This window comes from Bicyclus anynana, chromosome 4 (genome assembly GCF_947172395.1).
Source record: "Bicyclus anynana chromosome 4, ilBicAnyn1.1, whole genome shotgun sequence".
Classification (NCBI taxonomy): domain Eukaryota; kingdom Metazoa; phylum Arthropoda; class Insecta; order Lepidoptera; family Nymphalidae; genus Bicyclus; species Bicyclus anynana.
Genome location: NC_069086.1, coordinates 10,068,967 through 10,095,704, shown reverse-complemented (window position 1 = coordinate 10,095,704; position 26,738 = coordinate 10,068,967). Strand labels below are relative to the sequence as shown.

The 26,738-nt window shown below is 33.6% G+C and overlaps 4 protein-coding genes and 1 long non-coding RNA gene across 5 annotated transcripts; 4 read left to right on the top strand and 1 right to left on the bottom strand.

Annotated features, from left to right (window-relative positions):
• Positions 1–105: 105 nt before the first annotated feature.
• Positions 106–1,550, top strand: LOC128198069 (uncharacterized). The gene is made up of 2 exons (XR_008250810.1): positions 106–1,057; positions 1,312–1,550. It is a non-coding gene; the product is annotated as an uncharacterized LOC128198069 (long non-coding RNA).
• Positions 1,551–4,462: 2,912 nt separating this feature from the next.
• LOC112043307 (p53 and DNA damage-regulated protein 1) lies at positions 4,463–4,941 on the top strand. The gene has a single exon (XM_024078643.2). The coding sequence runs from the start codon at positions 4,530–4,532 to the stop codon at positions 4,923–4,925; it is 396 nt and encodes a 131-aa protein (XP_023934411.1). The 5' UTR covers positions 4,463–4,529; the 3' UTR covers positions 4,926–4,941.
• Positions 4,942–5,471: 530 nt separating this feature from the next.
• Positions 5,472–7,697, bottom strand: LOC112043308 (60S ribosomal protein L30). Its single transcript, XM_024078644.2, has 4 exons — positions 7,599–7,697; positions 7,444–7,498; positions 6,826–6,971; positions 5,472–5,675 (listed from the first exon to the last, which is right to left on the bottom strand). The coding sequence occupies exons 2-4, from the start codon at positions 7,462–7,464 to the stop codon at positions 5,501–5,503; spliced, it is 342 nt and encodes a 113-aa protein (XP_023934412.1). The 5' UTR covers positions 7,465–7,498; positions 7,599–7,697; the 3' UTR covers positions 5,472–5,500.
• A 1,655-nt stretch (positions 7,698–9,352) lies between these two features.
• LOC112043306 (very-long-chain (3R)-3-hydroxyacyl-CoA dehydratase hpo-8) lies at positions 9,353–16,782 on the top strand. Its single transcript, XM_024078642.2, has 4 exons — positions 9,353–9,602; positions 14,396–14,513; positions 15,596–15,825; positions 16,208–16,782. Exons 1-4 carry the CDS (start codon positions 9,508–9,510, stop codon positions 16,461–16,463), a joined length of 699 nt encoding a protein of 232 aa, XP_023934410.2. The 5' UTR covers positions 9,353–9,507; the 3' UTR covers positions 16,464–16,782.
• A 1,525-nt stretch (positions 16,783–18,307) lies between these two features.
• LOC112043305 (uncharacterized) lies at positions 18,308–25,001 on the top strand. The gene is made up of 4 exons (XM_052891466.1): positions 18,308–20,328; positions 20,995–21,147; positions 22,365–22,516; positions 23,862–25,001. Exons 1-4 carry the CDS (start codon positions 20,254–20,256, stop codon positions 24,058–24,060), a joined length of 579 nt encoding a protein of 192 aa, XP_052747426.1. The 5' UTR covers positions 18,308–20,253; the 3' UTR covers positions 24,061–25,001.
• The last annotated feature ends 1,737 nt before the right edge of the window (positions 25,002–26,738 follow it).

Here is a 26,738-nt window from a genome sequence, read left to right as displayed (position 1 = left end):
GAAAAGTAGCGCTGACATGTCCAACATTTTTGTATATTTACTTCCCAATTTGAGGTTCGTTTTTACTTTTTTTAGAATTGCAAAATCTTGTAAACAAACCTGGGGCCTAATTGTCTAACGCAAACGATTGAATTTGACAGTTAAAATCGTACGTTTTTACTTGTCAAACGGCTATTTCGGATTGTGTAAGCCAATGGAAAGCCATCGGTTGGGCATAGTTAGTTCATTACGATTAGATCGTTATTTTTATACGAAGAGTGAATGATTTGTTAAGATTTGACAGTTATTTGCGATTGTCTTCGAATTGTGTAAAGTTTTATGTTCATGGCTCATGTCAAAAACTTACGATGGGTCTTGAGTCACCTTTGATCGTAAAACGGACAAATTGTGGATGTCCAAAATTCCAAAATAATAATTTATATTTTATTAAATATCTAAAATTAATATTTTTTTCCATTCTAAATCTCTCAATTCAGTCTCCCCGTCCACAGTTAGCATTTTTAGGACGAAACTTTGCGAAGTGTTTTGTTTGTAAACAATGAACTCTGATAAAAAGAGTAATAAATAATATATTCTTTGCAATGAACCTATAAAGTCAAAACAATGAAGTTAATTGAGTGCTATTAATCGATTTATATAGGATGCTGAGACTTGGACTCTGAGAGAAGTGAGAAAAAGAATATACACGCTCTAGAAATGTGTTGAAGAAGAATGCTTGCATATCCTGGACACAGTCTCACTCCTCCAAGAACTGGGGATCAAACAGCATCTTTCTTCCAGCATCCAATGTCTTCTTACACACACTTTCTTTGGACGTACCAGAGAAAGAGACGATAAGTCCATAGAGCGACATAAACTCACTACCTACGATATTTAATACCATACCATGTTTTAGATTTCTGCGACATCTTGCATGTTGTTGTATCCAATGTGTTGGGATCTGTGTTCCAGGGCCTATGTGTGTGGTTTAGTTTGCTGGTTATTAAGCAAAAAGGAATCGAATTTCATTTTTAAAATTATGATTATGGCGAACGAACTCTTTTGTCATCGCTCATAGGTACATTTACATTTTCCATTGTTGCATGCCCACCCTAAGAATCGTAGGATTCTGAGCTACCGAATAGGAATATAGGAAATAATAGTAGATAAGCCAATGGGTGGGAGTAAAATAGGATAGGAATAGGGAATGAGTCAAAGCGAAGCTTGTCTGTCTGCTATATTATCTTAGTACACAAACTACACTTACATTGAGACTAAATGTTGATGTGTGTATTTTATAATATGCTTAATATTAACAATTTTGCTTTACAGGATATTTGGAATATGCCCTATAACTGCAGACTCCAATATTGCAAAAAGCACCTGCAATACAGTGGAATAACATATTGGTGTGCTGAAGAATAGATGGCAATGGCTTTTAGCTGATAGGACATTGTACTGATGACCCTGTTATCTGGTCAAATCATAAATGTGTGTGTATTATCAAAATATTTGCATAGATTGTGAAATGCTGATGATATTTGAAAATAAAAGAATACTTACTTCGCTGAGTTTGTTTTTTGTAGTCTTTTCCAAAACTAAAGCTTTCAGTTTAACATTTTACTATTAATATTTTTTTTACCATTACAATAATTAAATAAATTATTCAAAAAAGTGTAGTTGTAAAAAATACATTTATAATACCTGTGTATGTTCACCCCCCTGCAGTTTCACCCACATAATTCCTGTTCCCGTGGGAAGGAATACATGGCCTATAATACTCAAATGTGGATTTTTATTGGTAAAATAATCTTCAACAGTGGGTTCTTGGGTTCAGTAGGTCCCGTGTTTACCCCTACAATCTCACAAACTGTATCTTTTTATTACAGTATCTTGACTACTAGTATTCTAAGAATTATGAAAATGACACCTCTGAGGGTGAAATAGGGGTTGGAAGTTTATAAAAAAAAGATTTTTTAAGTTCATTTATTATAATAATAATAAATACAGTAAACATAGACTTTCAGTTAGACATTTTTTAAACCCTGAAACCACAAAGCTTAAAAATAATCAAATATATACTTCTCATCCAAACAGTAGGCCTGTACAGTACTTGCAGACACTGTTTTGATGATTAGTATATTTTCTTAAATCAGAAAAACGAGTTTTACCAAATTAGAATATAAATCTGCTAAAGCCTAACTAGCTACTCCATAAAGGGGCCAGACTAGACACTGAGGGATCATGGATTCAGCCCTGCCCACTGTACTTGACAACATATTGGCCATACTTAAATGTTAAAGCATGTTTATTTATAAATATGTTTTACCGTAAATAAATTATTACAGATGCTATCTTTCTAACAGCTAGCAGGATAGGTACAATGAAGTTACATACTAAATAATCAAATTTATTTTATAATTAACAAAAATGAGTAAGAATATAGATGGATGGCTGACATAGAGAGCTCCTGGAATTAGACACACACACACACCACATTTTTCTTAAACTGGCTCAGCTAGTCAGTCTTGTTGTCAAAGCACTCATCTTCATGTCTTTGAGTCAATATCAGTGGATCATCATAATGATCTGTTCATAATAATCAATTTAGTCTGAAATTAAAAAAAACAATTAATATTTCATACTAAAAGTTAGATAGAATCTTTGAGAGGAAAACATTAGCAGTGGTGTCCTGGGTTTAATCCCTGGCTGGGCCGATTGAGGTTTTCTCAATTGGTCTAGGTCTGGCTGGTGGAAGGCTTCGGCCAGTTACCACCTTACTGGCAAAGACCTACCACTAAGCGATTTAGCATTCCGGTACGATGCCATGTAGAAACCAAAAGGGGTGTGGATTGTCTTACTACTCCTAACAAGTTAGCCCGTTACCATCTTAGATTACATCATCACTTACCATCAGGTGAGATTGTAGTCAAGGGCTAACTTGTAAAGAATAAAAAAAAACCTGCTCCAATGTGGATTGGTAGTTATGGTGTTAATATACCACTATCAGATGTTAATGATAATTAATGTTCCGAAGGTCCTGTGTTTGATCCCCGGCTGGACCAATTGAGACATACGGCCAAGCGATTTAGCATTCCGGTGTGATGATGTGTAGCAACTGAAAGGGTTGTGGATTTTCAGTTTAACTTGTAAAGAATAAAAAATAAAATAAAACAGTAACATTTTGCTCTCAGTAGAGGATTTTGAATGGTATATCTAAATGCCTAGATAAACTAACTCTGCAAACCCATTGTAATTATGACACTGTTGTTGGCTGGTGAAGGAATAAAACACCCTAAAGAGCTAGAGAACTGTTCAAATCCTTTAATAATAAGTCTGTTTGTGAAGTCACTCATCACACACTTAGGTAAACCTATGTATATTAGTGCCGATTCATACGAGACTTAGAGATTAACACTGGGATAAAAATAACATGCGGACTTTTCTAAAAGACAGAGGAAATGCCCACCCTCTCCTTTTGCGCAGCCCGGATGTGCTAAATACTTCCCAACAAAGAAATTACTGCTAGTGCTAACTAACTAACTAGTGCAGGGACATGTAGTAGACAAGCAGCGCGATCACTTATTAATCGGGCATTGTTGATTGTTCTTCAGTTGGCTAACTTTAAGTTAACCACTCGTAGTTACGCTAACCACCTTAGCCCTGCCTTGCCTGAGTTAAGGGTTGTTTTAATGAGAAACTTCTTAAGAAATGGACATCGACAAAATTAGATAGAGGTAGTTTTTCTTTTATATTTTTGATTAACAATAACACAAACGAAGTAAACTTTGCTCCTAAGATCACTATAATTTAGTAAAACTTTGCTCAATTTCTAAATTCTCTTTAAAACCTGAAAAATAAAAACTTTGTTTTGTTTATAAAATTTAAATTTCTAATCCACAGGATATTAATATGCTATGTTTCACCACAGACTAATAGGATACCCCGTTATTTTGACACTAGCCTACACAGACAACAGGGAGATTACCAAATAGTCCAAATAGCCCTTGGTTAAATTCGTTAATTGCGTTTTGTTACTTGAGTTGCATGTACCATTTTCTCACGCTATTGTCTTCAATAGTAGATATTTGTCGTGAAATTTAATGCTTCTTTAATGTTTTAAACAAAAGACATAAAACTTTGTTAAAATATATGCATTATTATGGAGTTTGACATAAATTTGATAATATTATTAACGATAGTTTCACTATCGTTTTGCATAAACAATACGCAATCTTCATGAATGATTTCAGTTCATCGTTCACCATCCGGTCTTCATATAATGAACTAAATTAGACAATACCAATGTAAAGTTACGATTGATCGTTGATCGTAGCCGATCGTATGAACTTTACGATCAATGAAGTCCGTTAGACAATTAGGCCCCGGCCGACATTATACTACTCTATGGTATTTACCTTCACGTCTTCTTCTCCTTGGAATACATATTCTTTGTCTGTGATTTTTGTTATTGTTTTGACATAGGTAGTCATAGAGTAGAGTTTAAACTTTAGATGTATATAGACTTTAGAGGTTAAGGATTTATAAATATGGATAATCAAACCAAAGTTTTAAAGTATTTGATTTCAATAGAAAAGTTAGCTGAAGAAATTATAACCGATAAACGTGAAATTGTACTCTTAGACAAAAGAAGAAATCAGAATCGTGAAGCCCTTAGAGATATTAACAAAGCCTGTCAAACAAAGTGCTGGGTGACAGTAGGTTCTGTTTTGGTGAAACACAACCTGAGTGATACTGTAGCACTGTTGGAAGCAGATCAAAAACAACTCAACATTGACATTAACAAGTTACGGAGCAATTTGAAAATAAAAGTAAATGATCTAAGAGACTTAGAAATGCAACCACCAGTCCCTGGTTCTATGCTAGTCCCTTTGTCCGATAAAGAGTCTGAAGGCTTGTCAAATGTGGGTCTATTTTCAACATAATAAAAATGAATTTAAATCACTGTTTTATTTTAAAAAGTTAGATGTCCTGCAATTATTTACATAGAGTGACCATATAACCATACCCATTTTGAATGAAACAGCTATGCTTCTCAGTAGCATTAATAAACATTACTAAATAGACAATACTGGGTACCATGAATGTTAAAGATGTGGTGTTTTTACTGCTAAAGGGCTGAACCAATTTTGATATAATTTAATAATTGAGACCAATATGTTGTTAGTCAACTCAATGTTGTCACATCATTATTTTCCGTTTATTAATTTTAATAAAAATTGATTTAGTATATAACTATAAAGGTACTATTGGAAGAAGTTCTAAAAATTATCTTAAACAACACCTTATGAATAATCACTTCATAGCAACCCTTCAGTAAACTCTAGATATGAGCCATGTATATCTTAGGTTAGCTCATAGATTTACGATTCGTTACAAATGGGTTAGCTATGTGTGAAAACATGTTCAGTTAATGAATTATTTTTTAATTATTTAAGTTTTTTATGTAAGGCATATTGGAAATAAAAGACTTTTTTTAAAATACACCTAGTTTAATAATCTAAGCTGTCGCCTCTGGCAAGGTTGTAATGATGTCAGAGTCTCCAGGGTCTGTGATGGCTAATGTGCACACCCTGTAGTACCTTCCGCAAGCTGTGCCCAACTCAATGTTGTTGCCACTGTAGTGATGTACTCCTGTTTTTGCTAACAGTGCATAGTACTCTATTTCAGATTTCCTGCAATTAAAAATATTATTAAAACATGTAGGAGGCAAAAGAAATTGTAAAGGGAAGAAATTTTCAACACATTTTGGGATAAGTTTAACATCAACCATTTTCACATAAATTAAATTATAGACAAGCTGTTGCCTGAGACTGGATATAAAGACTTTATACAAGATCTTCCTTCTGCTGTCTTTTTTTATCTTGGATAGGCTTGCACTTGACTACAATCATGCCTGATGGTGAGCAATGATGATAATCTTAATGATAAGTCTAGAATTGTTGAGCCAAGCTAAGCCTAATCACTATGATAAAGCAAACCCTATATCTATCTGTTTTCAAACAACTAAATAGATTTTCATGTAGTTTTGTAGATTTCACATAAAAGTTATGAAGTTAATAGTAAATAAGAGAAGCTTTGCAACTTTTCTTTCCTTTGAGATAATACAAAATACTGCCTGATACTTGATCTATAAAAGAGGATTATCTCTCATATTCTTTTTAATAGATTTAAACAACAAAAACAGAGAATAATATCTGAAAGAAAGGTATCCTTTTGGAACAGAGTCACTAATACAGAATCTTTATAATTTTTCATTTGGTCTTCATACAGGCATTTGCAGGTTTCTTTTAGTATACTTTTAAGACAATAATACAAATTATAGTCAGATACAATCTTTATGACATCTGGGAAATCAGCTGCAGGTATTGTTGCTATGCACAGGTACATACGTAATGAGGAGACTACAGGTGGGAGGGAGGCACACATAGAGTGATGCCCTGGCACCGCACCTCTATGTTACCACTGATATCTAAATCTGGTATCGCAGCTAAACACACTATGTTCCGAAAAGTCAAAAACTGCATGTTATTAGACTAATATATCTATAACTTAATATAAATTAAATTTCTCACCTGCCAAGTAAAAGCAAATGGATTCAGACTACTCCATAGGGTTCCCATAGTAAATATTAAACTCAGTAAAATACTTCTTTACCATGATTTTTTACAGAACATTTTGAAATAATAAAATATTTAAATGATAACATAAGGTACAGAATTTTACTAAATTTAATCAAGGAAATCCATACTTCTTTGTCCGCGGACTCCATATGCTTCCCATTGACAAAATGATAAAGGGAACTCTACTTCTCAGTAGTCTCACCTTAGTGGTGGTGCATTTTTGGCAATGATAACCAGCTTAGCCTTGCCCTGGCGCAGGGTTTTGAGAGTCTGCTTGTATCCCAAACAGTATTTGCCAGATTTCATTACCAGAGCCAATCTGGAGTTTATAGACTCGATAGTCTTTTTCTGTAATTGAATTAAAAAATTAATGAATTGATCACTTCTATCTAATTAAAACATACTTATTTAATATAAATTGAACTTAATCAAAGCTTAACTATTACAAGGAACTGATACAGGACTTTAGACCACTTTCGATATTACCACAACACAAACAGAAATAATAATTGAAAAACATGAAAAATTGTAATGGTTATTAGGAGTTTAGTCACTATTAAAAATTCAAGCAACGATTATTACTAAGGAATCCAAATCAGCTAATTAAACCTATTCATAGATCGTTATGAATATTTTGATAACCTCAAAAAAAAATGTAAGTTACATCCTCAACCCCGCAAACTACACAATAAGCGAGCCTATCGAGTAACATGAATAATATAGGACTAGTAATTAAAGGAGATTATTCAAAATAAATATCAAATAATCATGCCACAAGTCCAAATCCTGCTACAACAAAACACGTGTTGCTGTTGCGTACCTGTTTCTTAGCGGCAACCATTGTGGAATTTCAATACAGAGATTACTCTGAAATACTGAAACAAATAATGTAATTTAAAGTATACGAAAATTTTAGTCGTTTACAAATAAATACAGTTTAAATTTCACTTCAAATTAAAATGTTCTGCCTCTTACCTCCGTAGTCGCAAGCAAATCGGATTGAAAGAAAGATTTTATCTTGCCAGTAGTAATATATAAATTCCTTGACACTGCTGTCCTACTGTCAGGTGTCAGTCAGGAAATTAATTTCTAAGATCAATTAAAAAACAAGTCCATTTAAATATTGTTCCAATAAAGCAGAATATAATGTTCTTACTTTTGCACACAGTAAAACTTAACAAACAAGCTCAATTCTATTTAGCAAAAAACTTACTTTTTAAAATTCAAACCTGGCAATCTTTACTTGACGCTATTTGATGTCTGTGCTGGCCGTATCTTTTTTATAAACAGCAAAACAGGGTTTACAACCCTGAGTTCTAACTTCATTGAGCTTTAGAAAATATAGCTTAAATAATGTAATTATAGAGTAATTTTTTCTCAATGTTAAATGGTCTTTTTTTTTATTTCTTTATGGCCTAGTTCAGACTACATTGGTATTTTAGTCGAGTACGAATGATTTTTGGGCGGTAAATCCAAAAATTGTTCGTACTCGACTAAAATACCAAAGTAGTCTGTACGCCTTCTAAAAGTGGTGTTCAGTTCTGAGTCTAAGTCATAGAGGAATTAAAAAATGGAGATGCATCGCACTCAAATTCACGAACAAAATAATTGTCTGTCGTTTTTTGAGGGGGACGAGGTAAACTCACCATTAAATTTTTTTTATGTAAATACCATAGATATATAATAATTCTAAGTCTATGGTAAATACACTACACACAACTATAAATTTGACTTACAAACACATTGCTTAGACTATCCACAGATTAATTACATAGAATATTCGATTACTGATCGATGTTTGGCTGTATCGTCAAAAGGATCGATTCTTTTTATAAATTGTTTTTATTACAAATTTGATAAAATTAAGGTATAAATACTTTCAAATGAAACGTTACTCCATCTATTATTAAACTACAAGTTTTTGGCCGTTTTTTTATGCCATTAAAAAATAAGCGTGTGTGTATTTGCGAGTCAAATTTATAGTTGTGTGCAATGCATGGACACAGAATATATTTAATGGTGTTAAATATTTTCGATGAGTGAGTTTACCTCGTCCCCCTCAAAAAACGACAGACTTTTTTGTTGGTGAATTTGAGTGCGAAACAGTTCCATAGTCTAAATAGTCAAAGGGTTGGCTGTACACTGCTGGACACACAGATTAATAGTAATGCTGGACATTTGCACTTGCCAATTTGACATTGACACTGACAGTGTGCAGACTTGGTGCTGACAGTTTACTTGATTGGATTTGTCAGTTGTCTTCAAACGACAACTTCAAAAGAGCAACCACTGAGTTTCTTGCCGGCTCTTCTGCCTTCCGAACCGGTGGTAGAGTCACTACACAATTAACAGACAATAACAAAATAAATAGATTTAAATATATTAAAGGCTTTTCTTTTCCTTAAAATCTAACAAGTAATTATAAATTTAGGTGCACTAGTAGTGTAAGAGAAAACCGGAAATTTCTAAAATCGGTACATTAAAAAATCTTCAACAAGTGTGTGTGTTCAGCACTAATTTCTCTAATTACGATTTTTGCACATCCCTAATTTTACTACGATTTATATGCATGTGTTGAATTAGAATAGGACTTTCCCCCCACATTTAATTTTTTCCCAAGTGTAAAAGAGAGGTCCGAGAAATTTATGAATGACATTTTTATACACACATACAAAATTTCTAACCAGCACAAAGCTTTGTTCTGAGTCAGAGGTCTGCTTCATTTGTGGTCTGTGGTTGTCTTTTTTATTGTAAAGTTGTGACCTTGTGACGTAAACAGTTCAATAGAAAATTCAAAAGTTTATTAGTATAAAACTTATTACGGTGCATGTAGTTGGGTTTACCGTTTAGTTTTAGAATAGTTTTATTTAATTGAGTAGTTAAAATGTCTGCTGGTTCTGTGAAGAAATCTAAACCAACAGAACTATCGTTTTTGGGAAAATCATACCTTCTTGCGTATAACGGTATTCAAACGTTGGGGTAAGTAAAAAATATATACCTAGTAAATAAAAAATGTATTAAGTATAGCGTGAACATAATTATATTGATTTTCTGCAATCATGGTATTTCTGTATGATATTATTGTGAGTTTGTTTATTTTAAATATGTCGTAGGGTAACCAGTTTTGGTTATTGTAAATCAGGACAAGTTATTTGTGTAACTGTATGTAAATTATTTAATGAAATTAATGAAAAATTTATTATGTTAATTTAATTAACTTTATAACTAGCATTTTCGTTCTTGAACTTGGTTTGGGATGTGTACTCAAATCCGAAAGGTTCTAGGTTTAATTTTCACACATTATTGCTCTATTTATTGCACCTACCTACTTTTCAAACCTTTTGTTTGTTTGTTTATTTGTACCTATACTTTATTGGATAAAACAATGTTGGGACAAAGGCAAAACATAATGCCTTGAGGCATTTTCTACTTAATTCTATGCTTATTTGGAATATTAATACTTTTTCTTGTTTGTCTTTATGAGGGTAGATGAGATTAATTTATAGGGTGCCAGATTGTAATAGAAGCAATTGGATTGCTTGCAGTCAGTGGTCAGTTGAGTGACTTACAGATAGGCTTAATTAAAGTTTTTGAATACAATTGACATAAGTCTGTATAGTAGAATAAAGACAATGAGTGTTTCATATTATATATAAGAATTTCTGTCATGTCTTTTAAATATGACCAATATTCCTGTTCTGCTCCAATTAGTGCAGATGTGGGTACTACAATAGTCCAGAGCCTTTGAAATATTACTGTTGATAAATATAGCTCTATCTAACAGTTTCAGTTGTTAGACTATAATCAGGTGAGTTGTTTTCTTCTATCTTATCTATTCTATCCAGTTTATGTTTTATTTGATACCTAATACCAATACAAATTGACAATTGTACCTACTTAATGTCTTTATTTAATTAGTTTTCATTTTAACATGCTTGGCTAGAATACTTATGTATTGTATGTTTAAAAACATAGGTTTTCTGAGTTATGTTTTTATAAACAAAGTAGAAATACGGTTAGTAATTTCACACCTATTAATAATTATAATTAACTTGTTCTTAGTCTCTTGAAAATAAATTTGAATAATAACACATTATAAACAAACAGTACATAATTTCAAATAAATAAGTCATGAAATGTCATGCATTTTTTACCTTTGTTTTTAATTTGTTTGTTGGTAAACAGTACACATCGATCTGGCTGTGAAATATTCAGGCTTGCTTTCTATAAAATTTTCATTAGTAGCCCAGAGTTGGGAAATTGGTTGTGATACAGAGCACCACTTACCAGTCTGTTAACTCATAGATTAACTCCACCACCACTCTTAATACAATGCACTTTTGTATTAAGAGTGGTGCAGATTTGATCAGCCGAACACATCAGGCTACATACTACCACTTTACCAGTGATAACAACTAATCTCCTCTCCTGGCAATTTGGCCAAAGTACTCAAAGTTCCTCAAAAGGCAGTGTATAGGTACTTAGTCTCTTCAAGATGTTAAGTTATTTCAACATTGATGTATTGGTTCTAAGCCCTCTCTCTTGATTACAAAGCATTCTTCTCCAGTACCACATCTCCAGTAGCATGTACAAGGTTTTTAGCTAGGGTACATGCTCAATAAGTACAAAAAGAAAAATTAGTCCTCAGGGTAAGAAGGGCGTTTGTGGATCTTATAAGTGCACACCACTCCATACAATATCTCTAAAACATCATTCGGATTAGCTGATTTAATAGTTCAGCTCTTAGTTGTGTTAATGATGCGTAGGTACTTCTTATAAATATGTATATGCCTCGCTCTGATTATTGTTATTATTAGTACCTAAAGTAGGTCACTTTTCTGAGATCCCGCATTAAATACAACTCATACCTACCTCTGCAATCCTACGGAAATGTTACATGACGTATGTTTTTATAACTGAGAGTGAAAGCTACTTTACCAGCCTCTAGTAGGTAATATGTTGAGTTTAACTTTGAAAGTTGACCACGCCTAGTGAAAACAGTCATTAACTATAGTAACCTACAATTTGGTTGCTTATATTAAGTTAACTCGCGCGATGAACGCTTTGCGACATTGGTTGTGGGTCTTTTAAGCTCACATCTAAAATTGTGGTTGTTCTAATTTTGAAGCCTTTTTTTCTTGCAATACATTTAAAATTAAAATGTTTCACTTTTCCCATTAGGCATTCCTAAACCGTGACAAATGGTACCTAGGTAATAGTGTTACAAACAGTTCCTTAAATTAATAGCACAGTAAATAAATATTTAGTAAATAAATATACTTATTTACTGTATTAATAGTAAGGACTATCGACTATGCTACGTAACACTTGCTTGCGTGTGGATTTACGGGCTGTTGGTAGGTAGGACTTGGTCCAACTCTAAGTTGAGGCACCGAGACTTATAATTTGTAAGACCACACAGGCAGCGTGTTTCCGCGCATCTTTCAAAGATCTGTCAACTCTAGCGGAATACGTGTTTAACCGCAAAATACATAATAGTACCTAGATACAAGTAGTTAACCGTAGGTAATATCGTCCACCTAATGAGAATTCACAAATGCAAATTCGTTAATTTCAGTTTAAATTCTTAGTTTACATTTGACTATTTGGAAGAAACTAATTTATGGAAGTTAACTTTAAAAGGACTCCTTTTGAAACACTTAACATGTATTTAGAATAATAATAATCTTTCTGTACAAATACATTTTAATTCAGATAAGTTCATTAAAAGTATTTTCAACACATTGACTAATTAGCTACATAGGTAAGTAAAATAACCTACATACCTATTATTTTTTTTATCCGATGTTGCTTCTCACGGTTAAATTAGTGTCAAGGAAAATTAGTGTCGATTGTCGCAAATATATACCTACTTACTTACATTTTGAAATGTGAACATTATCTCAAAAAGGCAGTTAAGACCAGGCGCTGTTAGGGTGGGAGTGTGCAAAAATCGAGGAGCGCTTTCTGTTTACAGTTTTGAACTCAGAAAAGCATGCACATTACGATTCTGCATGTTGCCAGGAGGTTTGTTGGTCCATTATTTTGTTACACCATATCCCCTTATCCCCTTTGGTGTAGATTGAGTAGGTATATGGACTAAACAAATGCTTTGTATCAGTTTTATTGCTAATTTTAAGTATTAAGAATATCCAATTTTTATTGCGACAGTAAGTAGACTACAGTAGCCAGTCTATTAATAAAAACTCAAAATTGTTAAAAACAAGTACCTCCTAATTCTTAAAAAATGCACTATAGTACGATTATTAATTACAGTCGTTGTCACTGAAATGTCATTTTACCTGGTTGCTGCTTGTTTTGAAGAATGGACTAAAAGACCTCCTGGCAACATGTAGAATCGTATAAAATCTGCATGTTTTTCTGAGTTCAAAACTGTAAACAGAATGTGGTTCTCGATATGCATCCTCAATACCTCATAGCGCCTGGCCTAGGCGTCTAGGTTACTTAATGGCTGTTTTTTAAATGATGTACTAAAGTATGTACCTGATAAACATATGTGTGAAATAAAAAGTATATATGTGATCGTAAAAATAAGTAACTACGAAGGTTACGACCTTCCAAGTTCTTTGACTCGACTTAAAACCCCACTACTCGTATATTTAAATTAAATTTAAGTAGGTATCTAACACAAAGCATAATATTATCAGTATTTACCTATTGTGTAGATGGATTTTTTTTATCACGGAAATATTATGAAAATGTCATGTATGACTTCTGATATAATTGAGGGCCTGTAATGCTTAGATTTTCGTCAGATTATAATAAAATTGCTGAAAGTGTAGCAGTATATGTTCCTACCATAGTTACGTACCTACGGTAGGCAACTATGGAATTTGATTTGAACTGTGGTGACTTTGCAAAGTAACAGCCGCAAGTACTTGTACTTTAATAATTAAGGGGCCCTCCCAATAGCATGCTCTAAGTCTAAACTTTTAGCTTTTATAGAATGACGACGATCTGGTCATCACAGGCTCTAAAGTCTAAACCAATAGTAAATCCAATAGTTAACATAATCGAGTTACAGGTAAGTACGAGTATAAGTATTGTATCGCAAGTGTTGTATTTACCTTGTCATCGTTACTTTGAGTAAACCCAATGGTTCAACAAAAATTTAAATAAATGCATAATAATTAATGGAAATACGAGTAACTTTTAGCTTGCCTTCCTGACTCATGCTAAGTATTTTTGAAAAGTACATGTACGGTTAATAGGTATTCTATATAAGTACATGTACGGTTAATAGGTATTCGATATAGGAGCTCCTTTATGTTCTATAGTCAACAATATTTTACATTATAGATGTTGTGCAGGGTGGCTACTACCCTGCTGGCTGAGAAATTAAATTCGATTATCTCGAATAGTCTGCTTAGTTCACAATCTTTTTAAACGACAACGTAGTGACTTGACTACCAATTCAGAAAACAGAAGATGTGCTATAAAACTAGGCACATCGCTCAGTTATTTGGTTTGTGTATATTAAATTACGCAGCTAAAACTAAACTTGTGTTCACTGTATATCTTTAATAATTATAATGTTATTCTTTACAATGTCTAGGCAATGTATAGAATACCGAGGGCCCGCAGAATTGCGAAGTATATTAAAAGTATCAGAAATCAGCATATACTATTATAGTCTGGTGATATAATATATCGTCAGCAAGGAACAATTTATTACCTTAATATGTATTAACGTTAGCTAGCTCAAAAAGTTAAATTTCAAACATTAATTTAATTATTATTATTTGTTACAGATGGCTATATTTACTAGTCTGGTCAACTGCTTATTTTTTAGATCGTGGCACATTAGATAGTTACTGGAATGAAATGAAATGGGTAGTGATTATTTTTCAAAATGCGGCATTACTGGAGGTAAGCTAAGTAAATATTTAGTTACATTGAACATGAGTGTCAACCGTTATTAATTAATGATTACAGGGAACTCTAAAACAGTTGTTAGTTGTAGAATGATAGCTTGGTTTTGTTGAAGAAATCTAAAGAACTGTCATTACATACCATCAAGTCAACATCATAATATATACTCGTATATATAATATACTTGTATTCATAATCATAACTTGCAATGTTGCAAACAATATTTGCAACATTTTTTAATAATTTCTAAACTACCTGATCTTTTTAATTTGGCCTCACTTACACGTGTAATTAATTAATGTATAGTTACTAAGTCATCGTCTGTAGTAAAAACAATATATCCTATCGTTCTGTCATTATATTATTATTTTATATTTATGTATGTGTTTCAAATGTAATGTAACTAATGGCGATAACCACACAGTTAAGGAAAACTTGATTGTTTTTTGCTTAATCTGTTGAGGTTGCTTAAAAATTATTTTATGAACTTTGAAGCTGTTATAAAAACTTAATTTCATAAGTTAGATCATCTCAATCTGTGAATACAATACATCTAGAAGTTTTATATTCAAACTACTAATTAACTAAATAACAAAACAGACATTTACATTATGTAATAGGTCGTTTTGTTAACATTTTTTATACCCTTTGCTTTTAAGATTTGGAAACGTAACATAATTTTATTATTTATAATAATATTATATTTAATTATTTTTTGTGTTTATTGTACGATAAGATTTTTTATTTTAAGCATTTTATACACAAATAAATATTTACAAATTAGTAGGTCTTTAATAATTAAAATAAATTATAAAATCTAACTATACGCACTAATATTGTAAAGGGAAAAGATTTTTTCGTTTGTTTGAATTGAATAGGATCCGAAACTACTGGACCGATTTGAAAAAATATTTTACTAATAAAATCCTGCATTATCTCTGATGATGATGACTATACTCGTATTTTATCCCCGTATTCCCAACGGTTCGGGAATCTGCGGGGGCGTCTGTTATAAAATATAAAGGAATTCGTCTTTAAAAAGTCTTAAATGTTGATCTAAGTAGCCGCATTTATTTCAGGTATTTCACGCAGCAATCCGGCTAGTTCCTTCCAGTGTGTTTGTTGTCTTGATGCAAGTTTACTCCAGAGTATTCTTAGTGGGAGGTGTCTTATTGGCGACTGAATCTGGGCCCGTCAGTCCAGGCCTTCCTCTGTGCCTCTTCGCCTGGTCCGTAACTGAAATAATCAGATACGCTTATTATGCACTTAATTTGGTCAAAGCAGTACCACAGCAACTCACATTCTTGAGGTAAGAATCATTGTGAATTATGGATGGACTTTCTATACAAACTTTCAACCCTTTCTGATTAAGTTTTCGCAACAAAAAGTATATATAACCTATAACCCTCTTAGTATTTGGTCTCAAATCAGGCCCAGTTTCATTTAAATTCATTCAGTAGTTGAAATAGGTGATTTTTTATTACGAACTTTTGTTTTGTTTGTACATAGGTACGTTTTCATACCCTTTGTCTGTTCTATGATAAAAGAACAGGGTTATTGTTTTATTTAAATAGACATTATCGTAAAAACTTATCTCCAATAATAATCCTTATAATAATAATATTTATCTCAATTTGAATTGAAAATATCGAACTATAGAGTCACGTTTTAAATTATGAAATTCTTTTCAGATACTCTACTTTCCTTATTCTATATCCACTGGGTATAACAGGAGAACTGCTGTGCATGTATCATTCGCTGGACGAAATAGCTGAGAAACAATTGTTCACTGTGTCCATGCCCAACAAATGGAACTTTATATTTAATTATTACTATTTCCTCATATTCTACATGTTACTCTACATACCATTCTTCCCTTACCTGTACGGTCACATGTTAAAGCAAAGAAGTAAAATGCTCGGTGGTCTTTCTAAAAAGTCCGCATAATATGTTTTAGTGCAATCCTTTTTACACATAAGATCTATTTGCATTTTGTACTGCCAACTTCAACTCCACTTGTTTTGAATCGCTCAATACTTAAATGAAATATTTATTTTTTTAGTACGTAAGCTTAATAATGTTAGACGGGCCTATCATATTGATGGGTTTCAAGATAAAACCTCAATCATAAATATCTGATGATGATGAATACACATTATATAAATGTAAAGGGGATATAAAGGACAAATGGCGGTCTCAATAGATGTCTTCGTCATGATTGCTGTAATTATTTTGTTTGTTTACTGAATACATAGTTTTATTTTTATTATGTGTTTTATTTAAAAGAAAAATATCTAATTGTTCATTAAATTAAAATGTTTGTCGGTTTGTAAAAGTAACGTGACATCCCATACATATACTCAGATATAAGTAGATATTGATAATCATGGTTATATCAAAAATTAATTAATGATTAAGATTATTATCCTCTTCTTTGTAATCACTGGGCTATTATCACTGAGATTACAATAATAAGATATAAGTTGTTTACTTGGCTTTGGCATTCGTAATATAAAAAGCATTTGTGCTTGATTCGTCACGATCCATACTACCTAAAAATGTATCGAAAAAGTTCTAGTATTTTTCTATTTACTATACTGTACTTTGTTCTGGTTGTGACAAAGGCGAATACAATTCAAAGCAATACCGAGTAAGTACATTATTTTTTTAGTTAATTTTATCACATTTAAGATTATAATAATAACAACTTTTTCTTTTCTTTCATTATAGGGGAGACCGGGGATGAACGTAACAATTTTCAATTGTATCGTGTAGAAATAGTTTACACAACTCTTTGAATATACTTTACACATATTCTAACCAGTATACATGTGATAGATTGGTCTTTTAGCTAATTCCTTACCTCATTTTCTTAAACTCATCTGGCATTTATTTATTTATTTAGTCCACTAGTGATTGTTACAGTATTTACATAATTATAATCTAAAAATACATCTCTCTGTACAATCAAATTAAAGTATTACGGCATTCTTATTTCCGTAATATTAAAATAAATTAAAGATTACATAAAATCAGTTTTCATAAGAAAAATACATTTTACAGTTAACAAAACCATATTACAACTACTGTTTGAGTGTTATATAATACAAAAAAAAAATGAAATTGGTATAAGCAAAATGTTACATTTTGAAATTTTTGGCATTATAAATATGGAGGAAACGATCAAACAAAAAAGTGAAATTTGTTACAACCATCCCTATTCCTATGGTTGCTTGTAACAACAGTATGAATAAAACAATTCAAAATTTTTATGATTTTTCATGGTTTATTTTTAAAGTTAATTTTCTAAGAACAAAACCAATTGACCTTCCAAAATATACATACACCCTTAGTTAAAATATGAGCCTGAATTCATAATTTTCCTTTGGAGGTACAGAACGTCATAACAGACGATGGATGTCCACTGTTGGACATAGGCCTCCTTTAAGGACTTCCAAACACCATCTATATTCAGCTTCTCCCAGTAGCCCGCTTAATCTCGTCACTACACATATAGTGGGGGTTCGACTCGAATACTGCACTTTCCGGCGCTGAGTCGTTATTGTAGCACCTTGAGAACCCAACCTCCATCGACTCTTCAAACTATTTGGCGTGACATGGCAAAATTAATTGATAAGAATAAGCAACAACTCTAGATGGCACATTCCTGACTTTCTGCAATGAAATCCCTAATTTCCGCCGTAACTTGCTCTAGTCGTTTTATGTTTATGAATATTATCCATCATCCTGGAAATAAAAATATCTTTTTAACACAAAACGCTTTAAGATGTTACGATTACAATCGGAAGGAAAGTAACAAGATGTTACTATTATCCCTACTTTTAATTTTTCCTTAATATACACATAACCTGAGAAACCTAATATAAGTATACAGTATACACATAACCTGAGGTGTCATTTCAAACGATATAAAAAGAATAGTTACATTATTTATTTTTGAATTAAACATATAGTTATGCCTACATTTATATAATTTACATAATCATTATATTTTACCACTTCGCTATAATCTACTACAGTAAAAACAAAAATAGTTGAAAAAAGTTGGTCAAAAATTACTTTTAGGGTTTTTTTGCGGCACCGCTACGTCCACAAACAGTCAGTACAGCGCCGCGAGCACTACTTATTGAAAGGGGATTTCAAAAAATTTTAATAAAAAAAATTCAACCGACTTCCAAGTCAAAAAATAACTTTAACTAAAAAGCAAAAAATAACATCCTACCTATGTGCTACCTTCTGATCAGTTTGAAGGCGGTGCCAAGCCAGTGATGTTTTAATTAAACACGTTTTAACTACAAAATTTCTGTGGTTCTTTTAGAAACAGCTTTAATTAAAACACGACACTGGCTTGGCACCGCCTTCAAACTGATCAGAAGGTAGCACATAGGTAGGATGTTATTTTTTGCTTTTTAGTTAAAGTTATTTTTTGACTTGGAAGTCGGTTGAATTTTTTTTATTAAAATTTTTATTTTTTTATTTTTAGTGTTAGCATACCTACTGCGTGTGTACAGTCACAACCTATCTAAGTGGAAAGTTCTTATCAAGACAAAATTATCAAGTCCAAACACAAGGTAGCTACTGTGAGCCGTCGAGGAGTTCTCTTCACTGTGCTTCGTTTTCATCACCAGACCCTTAATACAGTCACAATCCATCTAGGTGGAAAGTTCTCATCAATACAAATTTATCAAGTCCAAACACAAGCTAGCTACTGTGAACCGTCGAGGAGTTCTCTTCACTGTCCCTTGTCTTCATCATCAGACCCTTAATACAGTCACAATCCATCTAGGTGGAAAGTTCTCATCAACACAAATTTATCAAGTCCAAACACAAGGTAGCTACTGTGAACCGTCGAGGAGTTCTGTTCACTGTCCCTCGTCTTCATCACCAGACCCTTAATACAGTCACAATCCATCTAGGTGGAAAGTGCTCATCAATACAAATTTATCAAGTCCAAACACGAGGTAGCTACTGTGAACCGTCGAGGAGTTCTCTTCACTGTCCCTCGTCTTCATCACCAGACCCTTAATACAGTCACAACCCATACAGGTGGAAAGTACTCATCAATACAAATTTATCAAGTCCAAACAAAAGGTGACTGCTGTAAATCGTTGACGAGTTCCATCGTCTGTGTTTCGGCTCCATCATCAGACCAACTCCAAACCTTCATAAAGTTGTAGTGGTTTAAAATACCTTATGGAAACACTAACAAACGCACTAGCCGTCTCTACAACTTTCGAAAGTTCCCTTCAATTTCTCCATGATGCCATCATCAGATCCTGACATGAAAAAAATGGGACCACCCTGGAAGTGAATCCTTCAAAACAAAAAAAGAATTTTCAAAATCGGTCCATAATTGACGGAATTATCGCTGGACATACATAAAAAAAAAAAAAAAAAAAAAAAAACATACATACAGCCGAACGTAGAACCTCCTCCTTTTTGGAAGTCGGTTAAAAATGTCTCATATCGGTAAATTAGTTATTAGTGCAGTCAACATAATTTTCTCAAAAACTCATTTGTTACGTTCATCCCGTGTTACTCGTACGTTCATACCTGATCTCCCGTAAGGATTTTAATAATTATCTTTTCAAAATTGTTAAGAAAATAAAAAAAAAAATGTAAAAAAATGTACCTATTATAATATCTATTTAGTTCAAGATGGGAAAATGGATTATTATCGGCTACAGTAAACGACTATGTGGACAAAACAATAAAGATGATAGTACCTTTCTTACAAGAAAACGGTCTCGATCCTATGGAACTGCCGGAAATCATCGAGGGTTTTGAAGTGGTAAGTACTGTGGTGGTACTTTACCTTTTTTTACATTTTATAGGCTAGCGCTTGGCTGCAAGTATGCTTGACAATAAGCGATGATGCAGCCTATGGTGGAACGCGCTTGCCTAGAAGATGCCTATTCACTCTTGACTTGAATATACCCATGTTGTAGGTGGTAGGGAAAACGGAATCTGGAAGGGCATAACTTCGCAGTGCGGATCAGGACCGAAGAACTGAAACGCTTCGTACGCGTCTAGGGGACATCAATGCCTGGCAGTTCTGTGGTAAAAAGGTGAAGAGGGAACTAGATCGAAAAGTTCCTGAGCGCCCTCTCCGAAATAAATCCTATAGAACACCGACAGACAAGCAACATTTCGGCGATGCTCCAATGATTGCAATATTGATCGTCTGTTATGGCACTTCATACCACCTACTAGTGGTGTTAATGTCTTAACAGACGATTGTACCTATGACTTTTTAAAACTTTTCTGAGTTTTCATGCGGAAGACGCTGGCGTCCGCTAGCGAATAGTAAAATAATTACTTTAAATATTTCTGTCAGTAATTTTTAATTTTAAACTCCGCCCTGCTTATTATTATTATTTTTGTAACAAACTGTTTGGTATACCTCATTAAAGAGATCTTTAGTTACACTTGAAAATATTATATGTATTTCTTTTAGAGGCCGGTAATTATCACATACAGCGCTTGGCTGCGCCTGCATGACGGTCAGATGAGAGGCCTGGTGAATGTAGACCGACACGGTGACCAGCTAGTGAAGTACTCGGCGAAAATGTTGCGTGTCCGTCTGCAACTACAGTTTACTGATTTGGAAGTAAGGACTAACATTTTTTGAAGAACGTCTTATAAATCTATGAACACCAGCTGCTTGCACGAAAAAGCGTCACATTCCGCCTGATTTAGAAGTAAGGCTGGTCATATTATTGTAACTGTCTATTGTCCTTGATGGGTTGCTGCAGCTTCTGGGCTGTAAAGAAGCTATGCCAAGTTACGAGCCCAAGGGCTTATAGACCAGAGGGAAAGGCTGACCATTTGAGTATTGTAGATTGACGGTAAACTTGATAGTGTGTGTGTGCTGGTGTTAAGTAAACATTCAGCTCTCAACATCTAAAATAAAATTGTAGTGTCTTGTCTGTAATTTTTAATTATTATCAGCTTTATACCAAAAGATGTGGTATTTCTTTTTTTAATTATTATCACCTTTATACCAAAAGATATGGTATTTCTTGTATTTCAAATTATACGGTAATCGGTATGATAGGTACTCGTACTTATTTAAAAAAACGGTGGTTTTTCGGCTAGTCTCTGAAACGGCTGAACCTATTTCAATTGGATTTTCACTGGCAGTTATCTGATGTTATAAGGAGTAACAACTAGTATATTATAATTCAGAAAATATGGTACATATGTACGTAAATCTTTGTTTGAACACGTTATCAATTAATTGAGCAATACTGATTGATTATTATTAAAATAATAAATAGCTTAGATTTGATATCTTGATACGGATACCTACACCGCACAATTTTGTAATACTTAAATCAACGACATTATATTGTACCTATTTACGTCGTTGACTTAAATCCTGCTTATCTCCTTAGCTTCGTAAATACATACCTATAGATCTAAGTTCTACAACGCACTAGTAGCGTAGTAACTGGTGATAAAGTAAACATTTACCTTCCTACGAGTAGGTATATAACTTTAGAGTTGTCTCCAAAATTACTTTAAGTTATCTCTTCTGTCGAGCGTCCCGAGACTCACACATTTTTGTTCCTCTCAGGACCTCTATGGTATTAACCACAGCACTACCAACAGCGCCAAAGTCAACCGTTGAGACTGTTATCATTATCATTATCTGCCGATGGACGTCCACTGCTGGACTTAGGATGCATGCACTCTTGCATGGACTTCCAAACACAACGGTCTCGAGCCGCCAGCATCCAGCGCCTCCCTGCAACTCGCCTGATGTCCTCGGTCCTGATCCTTGGATGGCGATGTACCTACCTAAGTTGTTGTTTTCATTTTCAGTTCGACTACAAGTATTTAGTAAAGGTAATGAACATAGGACCAACGGGCGGCATCATCGGTTCATTGGACAGGTTCATCGTGATTGCCGACGTTTTGATTGATTTCAACAACGATGAAATACATTTGCAACAGTTTTCAATTACTAAAGTTGGGTAGGTATAAAAAAATCTTTGTTTTTTGTTGTTTGCTTCTCTTTCTACGCTTTTTCAGGGGAACTTATCAAAACTAAGGGCAACTGCGTCCTATATATTTTGTGCTGTATGACATGATCTCATACAATTTTATCATGTACATGTAATGTTCCTTTCAAAATCAACGGGTTCGAATCCAGAGTGTTATTTTGAGTCTAATTTGCCACTTAAGAATGCTGCACCAGATATCTTTGAGAGTTTTTTTTCTATATACCTACCTAATTATAATTCTTATTAATGAAAGTGCGTAACAACGCAGCGCACGCACCTGATTGATGCCACAACTATAGTAGCTTGGTGTTAATGTTAGCTTGGCCTTGCTCGATAAATGGATTATCCAACAATAATATATTTTTCAATTTAGATAAGGTCTTTAGATATATCTAGCGGACGTCCGCGACATCGTCCGCGTGAAATTTAGTTTTTCACAAATCCCTGATTTGGAAACCATGGATTTTTCCGGGATGACAAATTAGGTAATCCAGAGTAAAATAGAGTAAAATCTATTTCCATTCCAAATTTCAGCTAAATCAGTTCAGTAGTTGCGTTAACAAACATCCATACAAACTTTCGCGTTTATAATATGAATAGGATTTCATTTAGTATATTTCTTTAATATTTTAATTTGTAGTTTATATACCTACCTAAGAAGTCAATTTAAATACCTACCTACCCTAATTTTAATATTAATTGATTGACCTGCTACCTCTCAAAACTACCACGGACTATCTAACACTTAATACTATAAAGTTAAAGATCTCGTTTGTTCGTATATTAGGTTGTTAATTTTAAAATATTAAAATTAGAATTTAAACTATCGTGAGTGTTATTCATATTAATTGATTATGAAACACGGCTAAAACTCACGTGATATTACGTCGGAGTCATGATCGTGCCGCGATGCAAGAACCAGCTCATGACTAAGGGCCCCGTATGGGTTCGAAACTAGTCGGGCATACTTCGATAGTTTAAATTCTAATTTTAATATTTTTAAATTAACTTGTTTGTTGTGTAGTTACGATGGAACGTAAATGCAAATGTCAAAAACAAAAAAAAAAAACATACTAACACGTTCAACCTAATATACGAACAAACGAGATCTTTAACTTTATAGTATTAAGTGTTAGATAGATACTTTGTTAAATTTTATGTCTAAGTAGGTAATATATTTTTTATTACATAATATTATGATGTGGCAAGTAGGTAATTTTCCCAAGTCGGGTGTGCAATAAATATTTTATGACATTATTAATACTTACCAATGACTTTTATCAGCTTGGTAATTAATTAAACTTTATTATTACAGTCGTCTCCGTGTGCGTTTGACCGGCAACATTCTGACCGATTGGCTGGTCAACCCGGTCATTGGAGTTTTCACGAGAGTCTTCAACACTATTATAATGAAAGTCGTGGAAATTAATATTCGTAATGCAGCAAACACGGCTATCAGTTCCATTAACTTCCGTATACAAGACATCATAGCTATCATCGAATCACACAATTGAAGACAGCTGACAGTCTGCTCTGATATTGCAATACTCAATGGCGTTCACAAAGTTTTTGATTAGGGTATCCTTTATACGTATAAATTGTACATATTGGAAAAAATTTAATACAGTAAAGGTAAATAAATCATCAGGGTAGGCAGTGCATTTTTGCATCTATTACAGTGCCCGCCACGAAATATTGTGTTTGTGAAGTTGGCAACAAATGACTGCGCAATGAATCATTAACGGTACAAACGGCGCGGGCGGGGAGTCGCGTCTGAACGAATGCGCATAGGTACTCATTCGCAGCTAACTTCACAAATATAAAGACACGTGGCGAGCACTGTAAGTGCGCAGCTATTCTGAATTTGACTGAGATCGATGTTTCCGTTTACTGCGCAAACACACCTCAGAGTTCAGAGTGGACACGAAGTTTGTCGCATACCTCTCCTCTGCTCCTGGTCCAAGAATTTGTCGCAACCTTCGTTATTTTATAAAAACTGAAAGTTCGTCAGCTCTTGCTATTAACATCGCTATGTACGGTATACCTACTATTAGTTAGGGACTGTAATTTCTTTGCGAGGTAGCAGGTTTCAAGGGTCCTTAATTGTCCAAGTATAAACATATTTTTTAATATTTTCTACGGGAAATTACATCCGCAATCGCTAGACACTTCGGGGCACCCTTTTCGCTAGAGACCATGCAAGTTGGATCTTTAACAGGGTTAACACAAAGTCAGTTTTCTGTGACTAAGCTAAGAAAATGAAATAAATACAATTTAAACAAGGATGGTTGAGGTTGACCTTTGATACCTGCTACCTCCTAAAACTACCACGGACTATAGCTTTACATAAAATTACTAATATTATATAGGTCGCATGGGCTGACAAACTTTCAGCTTTTAGTTGACTGATTTACAAAAATAAAATATTTCTCTTTAATTTAAAGCGTTTCTTTAAGTTTAAACTAACTATCCACACGACAGCTACAGAACTGGATATAAACCCGAGAAGTCATGTATTCGATCCTCGTCCGGTGAACTAAGTATAATAGGTCAAAATGCCACTGGCCTGTGTTTTGAAGGGATCCCTTCAAAAGCTCAGAAGTTCAACATTTAAAAAATTACAACGTGATGGCTTTTTATGGCCCCATCCAATGTGTTTGCCACGGGCCTCTAATGGCTCATGGCTAGTTACGCCACTGCACACTGCTATTATCTATCATACATATTCGATAAAAAATCTACGGTTATTTTGAGAGGAAAGGAAATGGTCATCTCTGAAATTACAAGGCTGCCGCACTTAAAAAAAAATACTCAAAAGTAGATCTTAGATCATAGTTACCTACCACATGAATATTTTTTTTTTTTAAATATACATAAACAATACACATCACTATCTAACCCCAAAGTAAGCATACAGAGTAGCTTGTGTTATGGGTGCTAAGATAGTTGATATTATAATATTAATATACAATTATATACTACATATAAATACTGGAAAACATCTGCTCATCACACAAATATTTTCCAGTTGTGGGAATCGAACCCACGGCCGTGGATGCAGAAAGTAGGGTCACTACCCACTGCGCCACGCGGCCGTCATTTGTGTGCGAATAACCCTTATCGTCAACTAGCGGAACCGGTCAAGCCAAGCTTCGCTTTGCAAGGCCTAGTTCAGACTACTTTAGTATGTTAGTCGAGTACGAACGATATTTGGGCGGTAAATCCAAAAATTGTTCGTACTGGACTAAAATACTAAAGTAGTTCGAACTAGGCATAAGTATTTTCAATTTAAAAAGTGAAATAGATTGGATATTTTAGTCGAGTACTAACGATTTTTGGGCGGTATATCCAAAAATTATACGTACTCGACTAAAATACTAAAGTAGTCCGAAGTAGGCATAAGTATTTTTAATCTATGTATATGTCAAATTGATGTCATTGTCAATTAAACTGACAGTTGACAAGGCGCCATTTTCTTTCCTTTCTTTCCTAAATTCAAATTCCTTCCTAACACATTGACATTCACTATAACAACCTCAAACGACAATATTTTTTCTTTATTTACTATAATAGTCTCCACGTAATTGATATTTTTCTTTTAATTAGTTAATATCTTTAATTATATGTTATATAAAATAACGTCAAATCAATTGATCACAGTGACCAATCGGATATCGGATTTTGGCCTATAAACGAAATGATGATATTTTCTGCCTGCTGTAATAAATAATTGATGCAAAAATTATTGGTTTAGAAAGTAGGAACAAATTATGTGCCTATAATGAATAACGAATTAGGCACTGGTACTGTAAAGTGCCACAAATGCCGACAAGTCTTACTGTTAGATTTGAATGATACATGCAACAAAACTCTTTGCAAGGACACATGCAGTAGTTATAATTTGAAGAACTTCATTTATCTTCTCGAAGACCGGTTGCCTGATTGGATTAAAGTAAAAATTGAAGAAGAGCAGTGGACTAAGGGTAAAATACACTGTAGACATTGTGGATGTAAAGTGGGGACTTTTGATTTTGTTTCTGGGAGAAAATGTGAGTGTGGCACATCAGTTTTACCACCTGTACACTTTGTTTCAAGCCAAATTGACATACCGATCACATTACCCAATTTGAAAAAATAATATTTATTAAAGGTAAATATTTTAATGGCCTTTACCAGCTAGGCCTCCTTCTTT